At 37.6% G+C, this 17063-nt stretch overlaps 1 protein-coding gene across 1 annotated transcript; it reads left to right on the top strand.

The window, feature by feature from the left end:
- The first annotated feature begins 1474 nt into the window (after nucleotides 1-1474).
- Nucleotides 1475-3454, top strand: LOC124633800. Its single transcript, XM_047169141.1, has 2 exons — nucleotides 1475-1805; nucleotides 2926-3454. The coding sequence occupies exons 1-2, from the start codon at nucleotides 1687-1689 to the stop codon at nucleotides 3323-3325; spliced, it is 519 nt and encodes a 172-aa protein (XP_047025097.1). The 5' UTR covers nucleotides 1475-1686; the 3' UTR covers nucleotides 3326-3454.
- The last annotated feature ends 13609 nt before the right edge of the window (nucleotides 3455-17063 follow it).

Below are 17063 nucleotides of genomic sequence, written 5' to 3'. Positions count from 1 at the left end.
AACAATGTGGCCAAATGGCATCACATACTTCAGTTTTATGAGATGGATAAGTTGAAACGATTAAAACTTGCCCCGAAGCTCACGGATAGCCATATTAAACCCACAAATTTTGAAAGGATGAAAGTGAAGTACGCTGTGCAAGTTCTTAGTGCTACCGTTGCAGCCGGCTTATCTGCATACAGGGATTTTGGTGTAATAGAAGATTCTGCAGAAGGCACAATTAAACTGATTGAGGCTATGAATGATTTGTTTGATTTTTTGAATACATCATCTCGCTATGGAAACAAACAATATCAGAACGCATTTTGTGGCGAAGATTACCAAATTGCTTATATTAATAGCATGTTGAATTTCTTTGCGTCGTTGAAATTAATTAACCCCAATACTGGTCAAAATGTTACATCTAAAGTAAAGTTTATTGAAGGTTTCCAAATAACCTTAAAATCTTTATTAATGTTGTTTGATGATTTGAGAATTGAAGGTTTCTCTTATATACTGACCAGACGATTAAATCAAGACTGCTTAGAAAACTTTTTTGGTCAAATTAGGACAAAGAATGGAAATTCTACGGAACCAACATCCTGGCAGCTGATTTTAGCGTTCAGAAAAATATTTTTCATTAATATTTTAAAGTTGCCTAAAAGTGGTAACTGTACAGAATACTTAACTAAATTTTTAATCGATAGTGAAAAATCATATGCTGCATTAGCCAATGAGGCAGGTAATTCAGACACAACTTCGACGGTATCGGAAAGAAAAGAAGATGAAAGTTTTGCCAAAGTTGATTTAATATCAACTTCGGATTATAACACACTTAATTTACCTGAAGAAAACGCGTTGATTTACGTCAGTGGGTATTTGTTGAGGAAATGTGTAGATCACCACAAGAAATGTAATGGCCTTATGACTTATACAAAAGGTAATGCACAAAACTTTTCACAAGACACTACATTTACCTGTTATAAAGATTATTGTAAAGACGGTTCCACAACTTTACTAGCCATACCACCAGACAGTTTTGTGGAATTTGTCCGATCAATAGAGGAACGATTCTGCAACGTTTTCAAGAGGAACCATTTGAGCTGCACCGTATTAAAAGATCTTTTAGATGAAGTAAAGACTCTAACTTTTAATATGCCTTGCAGTTGCTTTCCTCTAGCGTATTGTAAAAAATTATACATAAGAATGAGAATTTATTACACTCTTAAATATAATAATCGTGCATTCCGCCAATGTCGAAATCGTCGCAAAATATTTTCTGTGAAGCATTTGTAATTGTAAAACATGACAATCACATTAAAATATTTTATTATTATTGGTTTATATTTCATTTTTTCCTGTTTTATTCTCAACAATAAATTAAATAATTAGATACGAGTACCACTACCACGTTAGTTTTATGTGCATAAAAAAGTTGACAGCGCGTTGAAACGCGCGCGGCGCGTGTGACTGTGTGCCGCTTCGCTTCGGGCCGACAGCGGCCCGGCGGCGGCGGGCGGCGCGGGCGAGCGGTAGGCAGTTATCGCGCGCAAGTACGTCGAGTGCCAGTGGCCTGGTAACTGTCCGTCCCCCCTCCGTGCCTACCGCTCGCCGCCGCGCCGCTGGGTCTTCGGAGTTCCTAAACGCAGAGGGTTTTCAACAGTCATTACTGTCGTGCGCGTTAATATATTTTTTTTGTTGTGTAACATGATGTGTATTAAGAAGTCAACATCTGGCCAGTTGTGTGCTGTACATGGATGCAGATCAAGTAAAAGAAACAACAAACTAAATCTTTCGTTTTTCTCATTACCTAAAGAAGAAGACAGGTGTGTGGCATTGTTTATTTTTAGTTTAGTTCAAAAATTAAAAAAATATCAAAATTCTGGGGTACGATTCCGCTATTTTACTTAAGGCGAGGAAGTGGTCAACAATAATTCCATAACCGGCACGCGCATCTAAGGCGCCAAAAGGGGTCGGAGCGTCTGAGCGGGGCGAGGATAACAATACGCGCGCTAGCTTATAACTAAAAGTCGTAAGCGACAAAATGGTTTTGTAATTTTAATATTTAGAAATGATAATTTAATAAAAATTCCTACTACCATTTTAAAGAGTATGTATATACTCAACTACTAAAAAAGTTAAGAGGCTTAAATCGGTCCCGTTTGCCCATAATATGTGAATCTCTTTTTAAAAAGAGGTATGTTTGATATATTTTTCTCTGTTATAAAAGTTACCTAATCATGTTTCTACAACTAACAAAATAAGGCTTATATCATGAACTTTCAGGTAACCAAGTTGTATTTTGATCCGTTTTGTATTTACTGAGAAAAATTGACATCCTTGGCGCCAAAAATTCCAATTCGTCCTCTTAAGCGATATACGATTCACATCCGACTGAGATCCAATCCCGACTCAATTACGATTGAAGCGTATGCGCATGCGTAATTTTTTCTTTGAAATAAACGTTTTTATCCTTTTCTGTCATTCAATAATGAATCATTTTGTCTGCAAATGATTTACGATTGCAATATGATTGTAGAGCAAACTACCGTATAGACCAAAATCACCAAAATAGCAGACCAGTCGCAAACCAATCGAATGTCGTTGGAATATGATTGGTCCTAATTAGTAGCAGAATGCCCGATATGGTTAAAACTGCTATTGCGATCATATTGCGATTCAATTTTGACATTATTAACTTAGGAGAATCGGGCCCCTGATTTGTGTAGAAAATACACATTCAATATGTTTGGAGTTTTTTTAAGATTATTGAGTTTTTAAAACTAGGTATGGTTAGTAGATACCTATCTTATTTATGTAGGTATGTAATCTGTGGCAATGGTATCGATCGACTGTCGCTGACGACCGGCGTCGGGTCGCGTTCGTTTTCGTTCGAAGTTCGTAAGCAATAATATATTATGTTGGGTAAATATCTCTTTTTTGCAGACGCAAAAAATGGACAGAATTGATTGGCAGACCTGATTTAGATACTTCAAAAGCAAAAACTACTTTTGTGTGTTCACTACATTTTGACCCTTCTGTGATTATAAATATACCAAAATTACATCCTGATGCTTTGCCGTCACGTTGTCTTCCGTCTGAGGCTCAAAAGGAAGATTTACATCCTGAACCTGGAACAGCATCTTATAATTGTACATTAATGAAAAGACCTACCCAGGAAGCATCTACTCAGACTGAATACTCCACTGCTGAAACATTAAAAGCTCCTGCAGCCCAATCAGAGTCAGAACCAACCACAGCCACGGTTTCAACCAACACACCAAGAAAAAGAAAACTTAATATTCGTTTGAAAGAATTAACCAAGAAAAAGAAAACCCAAGAATGATTTGGACAGAACAATCACAATAGTTCAGAGGTTCTTTCAGAAGTATTTTTTCAACCTGTCGATCTATTGCATGCAATTGTTAGCTTACAAAGTAGCAACAATAATAAAAAATAAATGTTATCTTTTTGACCCAGATTTTTAATTTATTAACTTTAACTATTTCTAACCCACATACTTAAAAAAGTGTAGGGTTCCGTAGTTTCCGAATTATATATAGCTCATACCTATCCCGGACCTTCAACCTCAGAAAAATCTTATCAGCGCGAAATAGTCCAAAATAAATTTTATTAAATTCTTCTTTTTTATTTGAAGAAAATACATTCAGAAAAATAAAATATGTAAGTAAAATTAAAAATGCTTGCTATTACGGTAAAATTACAATTCAGAAATTATTATGTTAAATCAATAACTGTTGAACCAGTGAAGTTCAAAAAAAAGTCCTAAGAAGTCTTTATAGAGATTTTTTAAATATATTTTTTTAAGTTATAGAAAAACTTTTGAAAAGTGATTATTTCAGTAAACTCCTATGTATTTTTAAATATCTATTCAACGATATACCACACGTTATGGTTGGAATGAAAAAAAAAACACTCCCCACCTTTACGTGTAGGGGGAGGCCCCTAATAAAACATAGTTTTCACTTTTTATTTTTGTACTTTGTCGTAATTGAAATACATATTGGTACCTCAGCTTTAGATACAGTCACTGAGATTAAGTGGGACGGACCGACAGACAGACATGGCGAAAATGTAAACGGAACCCTAAAAAAGAGCACAGAAGATTCGTTATTATTCATCCGTGGTAGATACCAGGTAGGTATGCCTGTTATATATACCTACTTTTTTTTTTTTTTTAACGACGTAAAAAATCATCAAATGACCCCTCCCGCTGTGGGTTAGCAGCGGTGAGGGAGTGTCAGACTCTTACTGACTAAAAGCCGTCGTGTTCCGTCGTAGGCCTTCTTATGTGCTGGGGCCGCGGTACCTCTTTCGAACAACCCGCAGCCCCGGCAGGCCTTGGCCCTATTGGGCCCCGCTGGGGTTGCTGACATCTCTTTGAGGAGCGCGTGGAACAACGCGCGCCGCCGACACGGGTCTGTTGTCGTTATATATACCTACTACAACTAGTACAATTCCTACAAAAAAAAAATAATGCTGTATTTCCAGCATTCAATTCTTTCCAGTCGTCAGCTGGTGGCCATTGGAACAAGTAACTGATGATGCATCATATTAGGTATTGCGATTTGTGCTCAATACGGTTTATGTCACTGGGTTTTCATTGCCCCCCATTCGTCATCTTCCTTCAATCTACGTACTTAATTAAATAGGAGATAAATTGTGCAATGTTAACCTTGTATTGTCTACGATGCATTTTTTTGTTAGTGATCAATGAGTTTTTTTCTTGCCAGGTATTTTTATGTTTTTTGTAACGCAGTAAGAGCAGGACATATGATTAGCTGCCTGCTTTGCTACAGCACTATGCGTAGCAGTTGAGACATTGGGGCGTGGTTGAGGAAACTTGCAAATCTTCATCTGATGGTGGCTCCACTTGCAAGGTCGGGCATTTAAGTATTTGGATACTGCTGAATGTGTAGGTACATACGCACCGGCATTAATTGATTTCGAATAGCTTCCCCATACCCAAAATCCCAATCCCAAGCAACACTAAAACCAAGCTACAGACGATAATATACACTGAACAAACAAATGATGGTGTATGCTAATGTAGCTCGGTCGTGTATCACGTGAGATGGCATTTAGTCGAGCGCCGGCCGGTGATAATTACGCGGCCGAGTCCACCGTCCACGACACAGGGCACCAATTAGCCGCTCCTGCCGCCATTGACTGCGCTTGCGTCGCCATTCATAGCTCTCGCGGGAATCATTCATCCCTGTCATGATACTCGTCTAACTCTTTGTGTTACAGCCGCGGCGGAGGATAGAAAATAATTATGTATCAGCATACATATTACATAAATGAGCTGCATATTCGATGGTACCACTTACTAAGTACTCAATGATTCTGTGTGTTCTTTGCAATGTAGGAAAGTAGGTATTTGTTTGTGTGAATCAATGAACCTCTCCTAGCTTTAAAAATGCTTTATAAGAAATATAATTCGAATTTACCTCAAACAGACACTCGATCTCCTGTAGCCAGCTTCAAATAAAGGTAGCATTATGCTTAAAAGAGTACCATGCATACAAAGACAAAAGTGAATTGTTATGCAAGTCTTTATCGTATAAGTAGACAGTAACATTTCCGTGGTCCGTCTCAAGGCGCTCTTGTTCTGAAGCGAAGGGCCAACAGAAGGTCAGTAAGTAAACGTACAAAGCTTTAATAAGATCTCAAGCGAAGAAAAAGAAAAAACTGCATCCGGATTTGTCTAACAACGGAAAACCCGTTTTGAAGCAAGATTTTGTCAGCTTATTTCGAGCTATGAAAGAAAGAGTACCTACCTACAATTTTAAAAGGAAATTACGGATAAGACTGACTTAGTGAAAGCTATCTCCAACAGCTATCTATGATTTGTAGCTGGAATTCTGATAAAAGTAATTAAGCAATCAAAGTATGATTACAACATCATGATTAGACTGCAGCTAAGGAAATTGGTCACGTTTATCATAGAATGCATTGTCACACAAAGTTACATTCATGACGGAATGCGGACCTTTTATTGATGGTCTTATAATCAGAGCTATTCGCATATATAATGACATAAGCTGTAGCTAGGTACCCGCCAGGTAAGGTAAAAATCTTGTTCAGAATATTACAACTGGAGTTGTATAAACAACGTGATCAAAGCTTGCCCTCTATTAAGAACGTTTACAAAGTAACAGCTGTAGCTAAATTGATCTGCTGATTCAACTTCAACTAGTTTATTAAGACTCAGATATTTCACATTTAATTAAAACTTCCTGAGAAAACTACTCACATGCAACACATACCTAACTTCTTAGATGCAATGGCAGGATGATGAGGCATGGTTGCTAAAATTGGTTGAAGAGAATCGACTGTAGTGAAGATTTAAATAAATGTATCTTCAACACAATGACTCGATATTCATAATTAGGCTACCTATATTCACCAGCTTCCCAGCTTAGCATTATCAGTCTCAAGTACTAAAACAAAAAATGGGGTTTACCTAGATGATTTGTGGGACGCAAAGCTAGTTTTTCCTTAGCGTATTCTCCTTGTGTAAGATGAAAAAATATCGTATTGGTTTTAGTCAGTAACTTTATTTTGTTTACGTAACTAACTTCCCAAAGGTCGCATTGCTGCAGCAATATCGACAGGATATTAGCCATCGACTGTGAGCTCATTTCCTCAGTAGACTGTGACTGCCTCAGGAAACGATAAGTGTTTCATTATACGCGGCGACTTTAATTAAAATATAATTAATTGCTTCCCACTATCATATAGAACTCCTCATCTTCATACTTAATTTTCTATATTGTATAAAGATGGTTTTGTTTTACAATGCGTCATATTCTTTTTATTATTAAAAGACAACATGTTTGCAAAAAAATATGGTCTTGATAACCCTATAGGTATGCTCTGTCATTGGCGCCAGTATTAGTAATACTCACTACCTACATACCTATTTGTGACTATAGAAGATTTGTTTAGACAATTCCTTGGACATACTTTACCGGACTATCCGAAATATTTAGTTAACGTGGTCCTGAAACATAAAGGTCAAAGGAAAGGGCAGGGTACCATCAGATTCCAGTAAGTAAAGGTTTGCGCCTCGCTCCGAAGGGAGACAGTCATTAAATGAGACCCTTTAAAAAACCATAACGATCATCAAACATAAACAGAAGTACACCTATAGCCTGTCAGTACTAACATTCAACGTCATAGACAATATTATACTTATAGCTTTAAAATTCCAATGGAGTTACTCAACGAACGTGAGTATAAAGCAAGTTATTATGGACATACAGTAATGTACCGAGGAGTCAGCTGTCTGTGTTTTTATCTATCTATTTAAATAAACATATTAAGTTGGAGGCTAAAACAAATGTACGTGCATAGATTCCTTGCAAACGATTACACCAATGAACTCTTCGGCTAGATACCTTTTCCAAACTAGAGGTGCCTAACCTACCTAATGTTGGTAAAGTAGTACGATCAGATCATTTTTCAGCACTTTATTTGAAAGTGTGACTTTATATGGGTGTTAATACATATGTAAATATCGGTTATGGCGTACGTATACCATAGTGGGAAACTGTGGTGGATGGTAAAACCCCGATACAAGCCATTCGCACATGTTCACTTGACTAACAAGAAACGTGGTATAAAACGTGGTTGCAGATATACATATATGTGTTTTTAATACATATAGCTATGTAATGATGATTTTTACTGGTACCTACCAAGTTATTAACAAAAACTTCATCAAGTGCCTAATACGAGCACAAGGTACATGTGGTTATACGTTGTTTGTTCTTATTCGCAGTGAAAGCCGCATATTGTGGCTTGTGCTTGCAACATCAGTGTTAGCGCGGAAGCAAAACCGACCGACTTGTTCACTGCTTGCCAAATGCTCAGTTCGATTAAATGCACCCAGTAGGAACGTACCCAGATTACGTCACCGTTGCCTGATGGCGCCATTCGTTCCAATTTAGTATGAAGTATCTGAGTGCTTGCTCATGAAATGCTTCTTATTCTGATCAACGGGCAATGACTCTCAATTTAGAATTCAAATCAGAATATCACAACGATTTCGTCTGCATGTCTTTTGAAATAGATCTTCATGAAGCATTTCAGCAATCTCGGTTTGTGTTGCAATGACAGACGTTCTTCACAGCTTTTGTTTGTAAAGCGTGTTCGATAAGTATTGTTCCAAGGGAATCACCAATCATAGTGGCAATTGAAAATCTTTCATTCACTTTGCTCTAAGGAAGAACCTTCTTCAATTCACATCGAAGGTTATCGTATTCCTCGTCGCACAATTCAGATTTTATTTCTATAGCTTAATTCGATAAAATTGCTATAACTCATCACAATGAAAAAGAAGTTGATTCTATTTTTAATAAAATATCACTCTGGTATGATAATAATTGTATGAATGAAACGACGATTACCAACACAGCTGGTTAACCAAGTTTGATATCAGTTACTTACATCCGCGTTTGGTCCGTCTGTGGGAGATAGTGTGAAGCACATACTACTTATATAGCACCGTCCCATATTAGTTTTTCAACATGAAATATGTTTCTGTTAAGGTTTCAGGAGTCCAGACAACGAAATCTTGGTACCTACATGATCCTGATTTTTCTTCAGTCTCAGTGTCCTTGATCGTCTGATACATATGAGAAGATTTAACATGTGAAATATTAAAAACGAAATATGCAGTCGAACTTCTGCCTATAAGAATTTTTGGGTTCGACAAAAAAGGTTTATAACTTGGTAGCCTCACCAACACTGTGGAGCAATGTTAATGAAGTAAAGAGGATCGTGACTAGTAATACGTCGGGCCGAGTCCATAAGTGGCTGGACTTGGTACATCCCTTGTTGGTACGTGTCTGTGAATCAGCGCGTGACTGCCCCGGCACTGCGTGTGCGCAGAACACTACACATTGTTCCAACTAAAATACAATGGCTGATGTCATACAATAACGTGATGCGTTTTAAGAGCACACAGAAATCTTATAGGGTATTTTATTGTTTCTTAAAGAAATCGTGGTACTGAGTCGTGATCACCTACAAAATAAGTCCTACATAAGTACAAAAAGCTTTATGCGTAAGCAGCTAATGACATTTCGGTGCCTTATACTCACAACTCATGGTGGAGCCTAGAGCTTGTGTGCATGACCAACTTGTTGAAATGATAACCATGATCCAGATATATATTTTTTTCAGACATCCACTGTTTTATTACGTTATTTCCTATGATAACTGGCAAGGCTAAGGGGGTATCGGCGTTCTGAGGGAACTTACCTCACAACACATCTTCCTGCTGCTTGCCCACACATCAAAGCTGCTAATGTTGAGTACCTAAGTAAGTATACCTATAAGTTAATGAAGGAACCTAATAAAGTAATAACGTAAGCCAAAATTATTAAAAAGCGTTGCATGTCTGGACACTGAATTGGACCTCATCTGAATTCCAATTCAATAGAAAAAGCAAATTAGCAAAACGTTAGCAAAAAATACCTTCTAGGTAAATGTAGCTGCCAAAGCAAAAATCCAACGCAACAATTCTAGAACACCTACAAAAATAAATGATACCTATCAAAACAACAAGGAAACTACAGAATTAAAATAAATGGCTGTTTTATGTGACCAGCCTTTCCTTGCGGAAAAGTTGCAAATACCCGGGAATAAACAGTGGTTTCTAGAACAATCAAAACGATTTAATGCCGCAGTATGTATGACCTAACGAACTTCACCATTGTTTAACTATACCTAGTAAATTATGACATGTAGCCAAAGGAACTTGTATGTATGTATTCATTCGATAGCGCGGCGGCGCGGTTATCGAGTGACCTACTGTGACTCGGAGATAGCTGCAGAATGCAAACAATACCCCTTACAAACATCACTAGATATAGAGTAAACATCATGTACTTAACTTTTTAACCGACTTCCCGAAAAGGAGGAGGTTCTCAATTCGTCGGGATCTTTTTTTTTTATGTATGTTCACCGATTACTCGAAGACGCCTGGACCGATTTGCAAAATTTTTTTTTGTTTCATAGGGTATACCTTCCAGGTGGTCCCATAATCACCAGGTCAGGATCTGATGATGGAAACCCTCAGAAATGGAGGGCAACTTTCAAAAATTGTAAGCGTGCATAGATTAAAAACTTAAGAATGAGGTGTACGTCTGATAACACTCTCTAACTACCTCGTGTTTGGGCTTATATTATTTGTATTGACGAGACCTTTGCAACTGTGAAGGTTTGGAGCTGACCTGATGATGGAGACCGGAGAAGGTCGAGGGAACTCGACAACTGAATATGTAAACTACCTCGTGTTTGGGCTTATATTATTCGTATTGATGAGAACTTTCCACAAATGCGGATAGTGACAACTATGCTTGTCACTGAAAAGCCAAAAATAAAAAGCCTAGAAGTCGGTGGCGTATAAACTCAAGAACATCCATTAGACACTGACTTCTAGGCCGATGCACCTAAGAATAGTTTTTTTTTGCTTTTCAGTGTTTTTGGGAGTCGGTTTTATTTTTTTGTAAAAAGTTTTTTAAGGTTCCGTATTCTTCTGATTTTCAAAATCTTCGTCTGTTTACAGGTTCTCAGTTTTAGTTACTCCTCAGATATAAGTAGATTGATACAGTCATGCCGTTAATAAGCTGTGCGGATATAAAATACATTATGTTAATGAAAAAATAATACGCACCACGCCCGCCCTGTTTAGTGAACCAATTCGTACTGAATTTATTGTCAATGCGATTATAAAATCAAATCCCCTGTTTTCAATTTATTTTCAGTTCAAAATAGTGCTTCTGATAATTAACGACCTGAGAATTCATTGACAATTATTGACTTCTAGTCATTCTGATAAAAAGAAAATGCTTAATTTAGTGTTAGGTAGGTATCTTTATCCTTTTGCAGTTAGCAACTAATATGTATCACCTCCGTGGTAATATTTGTGGTCTACGCAAGATAGTAGTTGGTACTGAACTACCTATTAGTGTATATTACATTATATTAGTACATTTTTTTCAAGTTTCTATTGTTAGGTGCATAAATTCATTGTTTTTATTATTTTCAGTTTAGTTTTCACGCGCTCAATAGTGTAGGTAGCGACATCTATCGTGGCACTAAGAACAACAGTCAACTTTCTCTATTTTTCCGGGCTGATGTGTAAAGGTTTATCAAGACGATCCCTTTAGACCGCAGTTGGTCTCTATGATATGCCTTATGTTCCGACATATAAAAAAATAAATTAGAATCTAAAATGTGGCTTTCTAAATGTGACTTCGCACCATGAATGTCCAGAATGTCATTAAAACTTTTAAGCGTTTTCTTTTACGTGTAAGCTGTGGTTAAAACATACCCTGTTGATGCGGGCTTGGCAGTCAAACTCCAAACTAAGACTGGTTTGGTGGCGAATGAATAAATGCAGGTCTTGGAAAAATATAGAAGTAAAACATATCCTAACCATAATTTATGATCTTTTATCAAAATAATACTAAACTCTAAAATATGTCACAAATTTTAGTTTAGCTATTTATGGAGACATTAGTATTCATGTGGTCACTGCATCATCTGCATTAACGGGTAGTCTAAACTACTCAAACTGTACTTCTTTTAAGGCGATGATGCTTGCTACAGATCTGTCCCGTCGCATCTACTTACTCCTTTAACACTTTATGATATAAACAAGCACTTGAATGTAAGTGGTCGTGTTGATGGCGTCATCTCAACAACGTTGATTAGATTGTCAACGTCGGCGAGCACTCCTTATATTAGCCCGAACACTTGTCCTCTTGTATTATTCCAGTAAGTATGTGCTAATTTTATTATATTAAGTACCCAACAATTGCGCGCGAATATTTTATTTGGAGATTCTTTATTTGAAGTTTCGAATGGAACCCAGCAGATGTTTTTTTTTTTACTTTATTGATAAAAACAATTGAAAGTACCTATTTATGTTAATTGGCTGTGCATGCTAATAACACGTACCTACGGTTGTGCGTTGATTGCAATTAATGATTGTATCAGTGGCACCTACACGGGTCATTCATGTCGTGGGTCTGTGGGACACATTGAGCATAAAGGGCAGACCAAACTGGAGTAGTCAGCTAGTTTCTTAGGTCACGGCATTCTTGGTAATGTATAACTTATGTCCTCATCTAGGTCAGGGCAGACCAGGTCAATTGCTCTGTCCTAAATACAGTTCTTTTGTTCTATTTTATTGCCGCCTTCGCTCATAGCAAACGAATCTAAAACGAAATCAAGGGCGGATCCAGCTTCGGCACCAGGGAGGGGTCACAAAGTCGTGGTCAAGTCACAAAAAATATTATATTGTAGCGTATAGATCTGTTAATATTAAAAGTAGTAGTATAAATACAATAAGCGCGATCGTAGCGAGCTCGAAATTTTTACGAATGTGAAGAAAAGTGTTTTCATGTAGAAAATGGCCCGAGCAGAGTGAGCGCAATTTCTCGTATTTATACTACACACACGTGCCAAAAAAAAAAGCGCGCGCTAAGCGACCGCGAAAATTTTTGTTCAGGTCGAGGACTAAGGTTAAAAAAGTGTTTTTATGTAGAAAATGGTCCGAGCTGAGCGAACGCGATTTCTTGGACAGAATCACAGACGTGAAATTGAAAAAGCGCGAGCGAAGCGAGCGCGAAAAATTTTTTTCAGTTCGAGGACTAAAAGTAGATGAAAACGCTTTCTTGCTGTATAACAAATAGACAGCACAAATACAAGAAAGTGCGATCATAGCAAGCGCGAGAATTTTTTCAGGTTGAAGACTAAACGTTTGAAAAGTATTGTGTACGTAGAAAAGGGCGCGTACGTTTTTTTTATTGCAGCAACAGTAAAACATTTTCTGTGAAAACTTCAATTGTCTTAAGTAAGGGTAATGGTAAGGGTTCATGAGATCAGGGCCGTCTCTAGCTCATGTAGCGCCTCGGTGCAATCATCACCCAAGCGCCACTTATGTATCTATTGAAAGATTTTGAGTAGTACATACAATATGTACTACTCAAAATCAAAAGGAATATAAATAAGAACGTTCGAACGAAAGTCACTTTTTTGGTAGGTAAAGGACTTATAAAAATGTTTCCGAATCATTGTAGGCTCAAACTGTTGGCCAGATTTAAGTTATGAAAGTCGAGACAGGACTACGTTATGGCGCGACGATGAGCGCGAGCGAAGCGAGCGCGCAAATTTTTTTAATTTTGGGACACAAAAAGTTCATAAGTTTTAAAAAGCGCTGTAAAGTAACAAGCAGTCGGAAGCGCAAACTGTTTTGTTTTTGAGGACTCCATTAATATTTTTTTTTGTTATATTTGACTTATGAAGTTATCAAAGCAAGGTACATATGATATTGCGCGAGCGAAGCGAGCGCGAAATTTTTTGAACCTACGACACAAAAGCACCTGATTAAATACATTGTAAAGCAACAAGTAGCCGCGAGCGCAGCGAGCGCGAACTTTTTTGAATTATTTGTTTGAAGACTCACAAATCAGACTGGGAATTACGTACAAATAAAAAGGAACCGTGATTAGAGAGAGTGCCATTTGTGTTCGTTGATTCGGTGCGTCATTAAAAATAATAAATAATCAGAAATACAGTACAGACATAGTCATTTACTCGCGAGCGTAGCGAGCTAGAATTTTTTCACTTAGTTGGAGGATGTTAAAAGTTAAAAATAATCAAAATGATCGATCCAACAAAGCGAAGGCGACTTTTTTGTCAGTATCATGATACAATGTGGAACTTCCTTATCGAACGGGTGTAATTTCTTCGAAATTTCCTGGTGGTGGGGCGTCCCGCGGCGCCCCTGAGACCGAGGCGCCCGGGTTATTCGCACACCCTGCACCATAGGTTAAGACGACCCTGCATGAGATACAGCATGTAATGTAGACAACCCGGACAGCGGATTCTTAGTAACAGGATCCCGTTTCCTCCTTTTGGGTACGGATAAAGAGTAAATAAAGAATAGAGAGTGAGCGTTGCGAGCACGAATTCTTCAGCAAAACTACTCTACCTGTAACTATGTAGGTATCTACCTATTCACTCGGAATAAAAATTATCTTATACTTATAACAAAAACTGAAAACATCGTGTTTAACCATTTCAATTATTGGTCCCCTTAGGTCCTGAACCTGGCCCAGGGGGGGGTCATGACCTTGTGACCTACCCCCTGGATCCGCCGTTGAACGAAATTGATGTTAATTCAAATAAACAAGGTTAATTCGTTTGATATCAGAATAACAACTTAAGTGCGCATTAATTTTATTGAGATAAAAAACAAATTAAAAACAGCAGATAAATATAGAATTCTTGGGAACATGTGAAATCCGTGCTTGCTTATACTTAAGCACGCCTCACATGAGAAAATGTTTTGTAAATAAAGTTTAGTTTGGAGTGACGAAAGGCAAAGTATACAATGTGAGTGGGCCGCGGCTTGAGTCGCGACTTAAGGCGGGTAGGCCAAGGAAGGAGTGCCTATGACTCACGTCAGTGGCGCCCACGCCTTTTAAACTTAAATTCTACAAGACAGATGGAGCCATATTACTCCTGTGTATTGCTACATTATCGCAATTGATTGTCAAGATTGTATCAAGTTTACCTCGTTTCTATAAGGTAATATCGACCATTGTATGTAGTTCATGTCGTAGCCTTACTTTAATAGTTTGTTTTACCTACAACTGGATTTTTCCAATGTTGAGCGTGGGCGTTACCGTTTCTTATATGTAGGTGGAGTTTATGCAAATTGCATTTATCCTTACTAATCGTACCCTCCTACACGAAAAGCCATGGAAAGACTACTTAAGTTTGATTCCCTTAAAAATCAGAAACTAGTAGGTATGTACATTCATAGGTTTTATCCACATAGGTAAATAGTAAAGAAAAACCCGTTACGTTTGCAATTTATGGCTTTGTCACGCCAATTCATGCACTTCCCTACAAGTCATCCACATAAACCGAGTGTATTAGTTTCCTTTCTTAATTCAAAGACGGTTATGGTTGCGCCGGCGCCGGCGATTCGCCACGCGCCCACATCTCCTCTATAATTGTGAGCCAAAGGAACCTTGCTCAGCAACTCGTCTGTGGCCAAAATACTGAACATCTTGATTTTAAGTGAACTCGTAAATCTGCAGTTAAATGTCTCTGTTGAGAAATTAATTTTGAGCCTTCGCCACGAGTTGAAGGTGTCGGACTCATTTAAGTACCTAAACTGCTATTAAAAGAGTGATTATTATCTAAACTTAGAAACAGGAAAATTGTAGCGCGACTAAGTGCAGCATTTAAGTAAAACAGGTAGCGTAGAGACAAAGGTAAAAAACATTAAAAAGAAAAAATAATCGATAACGTAAAAAGTGGAAATTAGGTTTACAAGAAACAGGATTGTAGGTATTTCTCGAACCTTAGGGTCCAAAAAAGGCTATGTTGAAGCACTGATTCAGGTTATACGCGCGAGAGGGCGGGACGGAGCCGAGCGGCGCGGTGCGCAGGCGCACGGCACGTGATCGCCAGCGCAGCAGCCTTGCAAGGACGTTGCGTCTATGCACCGGCAACTATCGTTAATTAATTCTACCTTCATGCTGACTCACTCGCAAACATCACTAAGTACTTATAGGTTGAAAATCTTTGTAGATGAATTAATCACGTATTGCAGCGACATCTATGTTTTAATAGAAACAATTTTATTAAATCGAAAAATATTATTATTTCAGATTTATAAAGAGTTTTGAATACTAAATACGATACCTACACTTCTCCAATGAGTACGAGCCTTAATAAATAAAGTTTTATTTTAAGACTCGTGGCAAGTACATATGCCTACTACATAACGGGGACATACCGACTCGATAACGTTTTCCTGGTCAAAGCTCAAAAGGAGTCGTTCACATATGGTGCTTCTGCGAAACGTTGACTCAACTAGTTAGGTACCGATTGCTATGCAACTCTAGTTACTCAACCGTTTTGGTATTCAGTATATTATTTTATGTTCAGATTTCTGAGAACTTTGTTCGAAATTGTGTTGGGTACGTGATTTCTTTTAGTGAAGTAGTAAATGGACAAAGATTTTGATGTCATTCGGTTAACTCATTTAGCAGTTATGTAAGCGAAAGGTACTGTTGATCTACCGCTGATGACTGTTACCAGTTTTATGTTACTCCTTTTTAATATTTGTACGTCTCTGGGCAAAATATAATCTCACACTTTAGTTATTTCACCTATGTATAAAAATTAGTCTACCTCAGTTTGCAGAGTCACTACATATGTCCATGCCTTCAGTGAAAGCGTGTCAAACAAACTCATTTTAGCTTTTAGGATAATAAAAAAAATCAGAAACTCATGTAAAGAACTTTTTGGTATTCCGCTATTATTCTTACGGATGTGAATGTGACTGTGCGACTTGATCAGAAACCCGGTTAAAATTTAATTTTATCCACAAAAATAAAATGACTAATATCAATAAAAGACTAAAAATAATCCATAAGTCATAGATTACAATCGGGCATTTTGTGTGATATAACGGTGTTATTGTCCATTACGTAGGATAAGAAACATTATCTTTTCTACTTAGCGCCCTGATGAATCGTCCTATTTGACACATGATGTGGCGTATTAAATTTTCGCGAATCACCATAACATCCGTGGGAAAGTTTATAGAAACTATTTACGTTATTCAGTTATACTCTAGTACCTAATATGAAACTACAAAATCATCGACATAATGTCCCAAGTTACAAAATACTAATGAACCCTTAAGTACCAAATATTCATTTAAAAATATCCATCCACAAATAGCAAAAGCCAGTGGCGGTAACTTCTCACTCCTAACTCACCTTACGTTTAAAAATATTTAGCTGAACTTAAGTATTCGTGCAGCGGGATAACTAATCCGTTCAGGCTACTACCACATTTAAGCGAAAGCTTATAATCAACTAATTACATATTCATTAGGATACAATTACACCTAGGTATAGATAATCCATCATCACTGATGATTCATCAGTCGTCCCACTGCTGGGAACGACCTCCTCTCACACAGAGAAAGATTGAGCGGTAATCACCACGTTTAC

Source organism: Helicoverpa zea, chromosome 10, assembly GCF_022581195.2.
Source record: "Helicoverpa zea isolate HzStark_Cry1AcR chromosome 10, ilHelZeax1.1, whole genome shotgun sequence".
Lineage (NCBI taxonomy): Eukaryota > Metazoa > Arthropoda > Insecta > Lepidoptera > Noctuidae > Helicoverpa > Helicoverpa zea.
This window is presented reverse-complemented; position numbering and strand designations above follow the sequence as displayed.

Excerpts from the sequence above, each read along its gene's own strand:
- LOC124633800 (XM_047169141.1), top strand. The coding sequence starts at position 1,687 with ATGATGTGTATTAAGAAGTCAACATCTGGCCAGTTGTGTGCTGTACAT. Across the intron at positions 1,806-2,925 it reads TTACCTAAAGAAGAAGACAG|ACGCAAAAAATGGACAGAAT; the intron begins GTGTGTGGCATT and ends TCTTTTTTGCAG.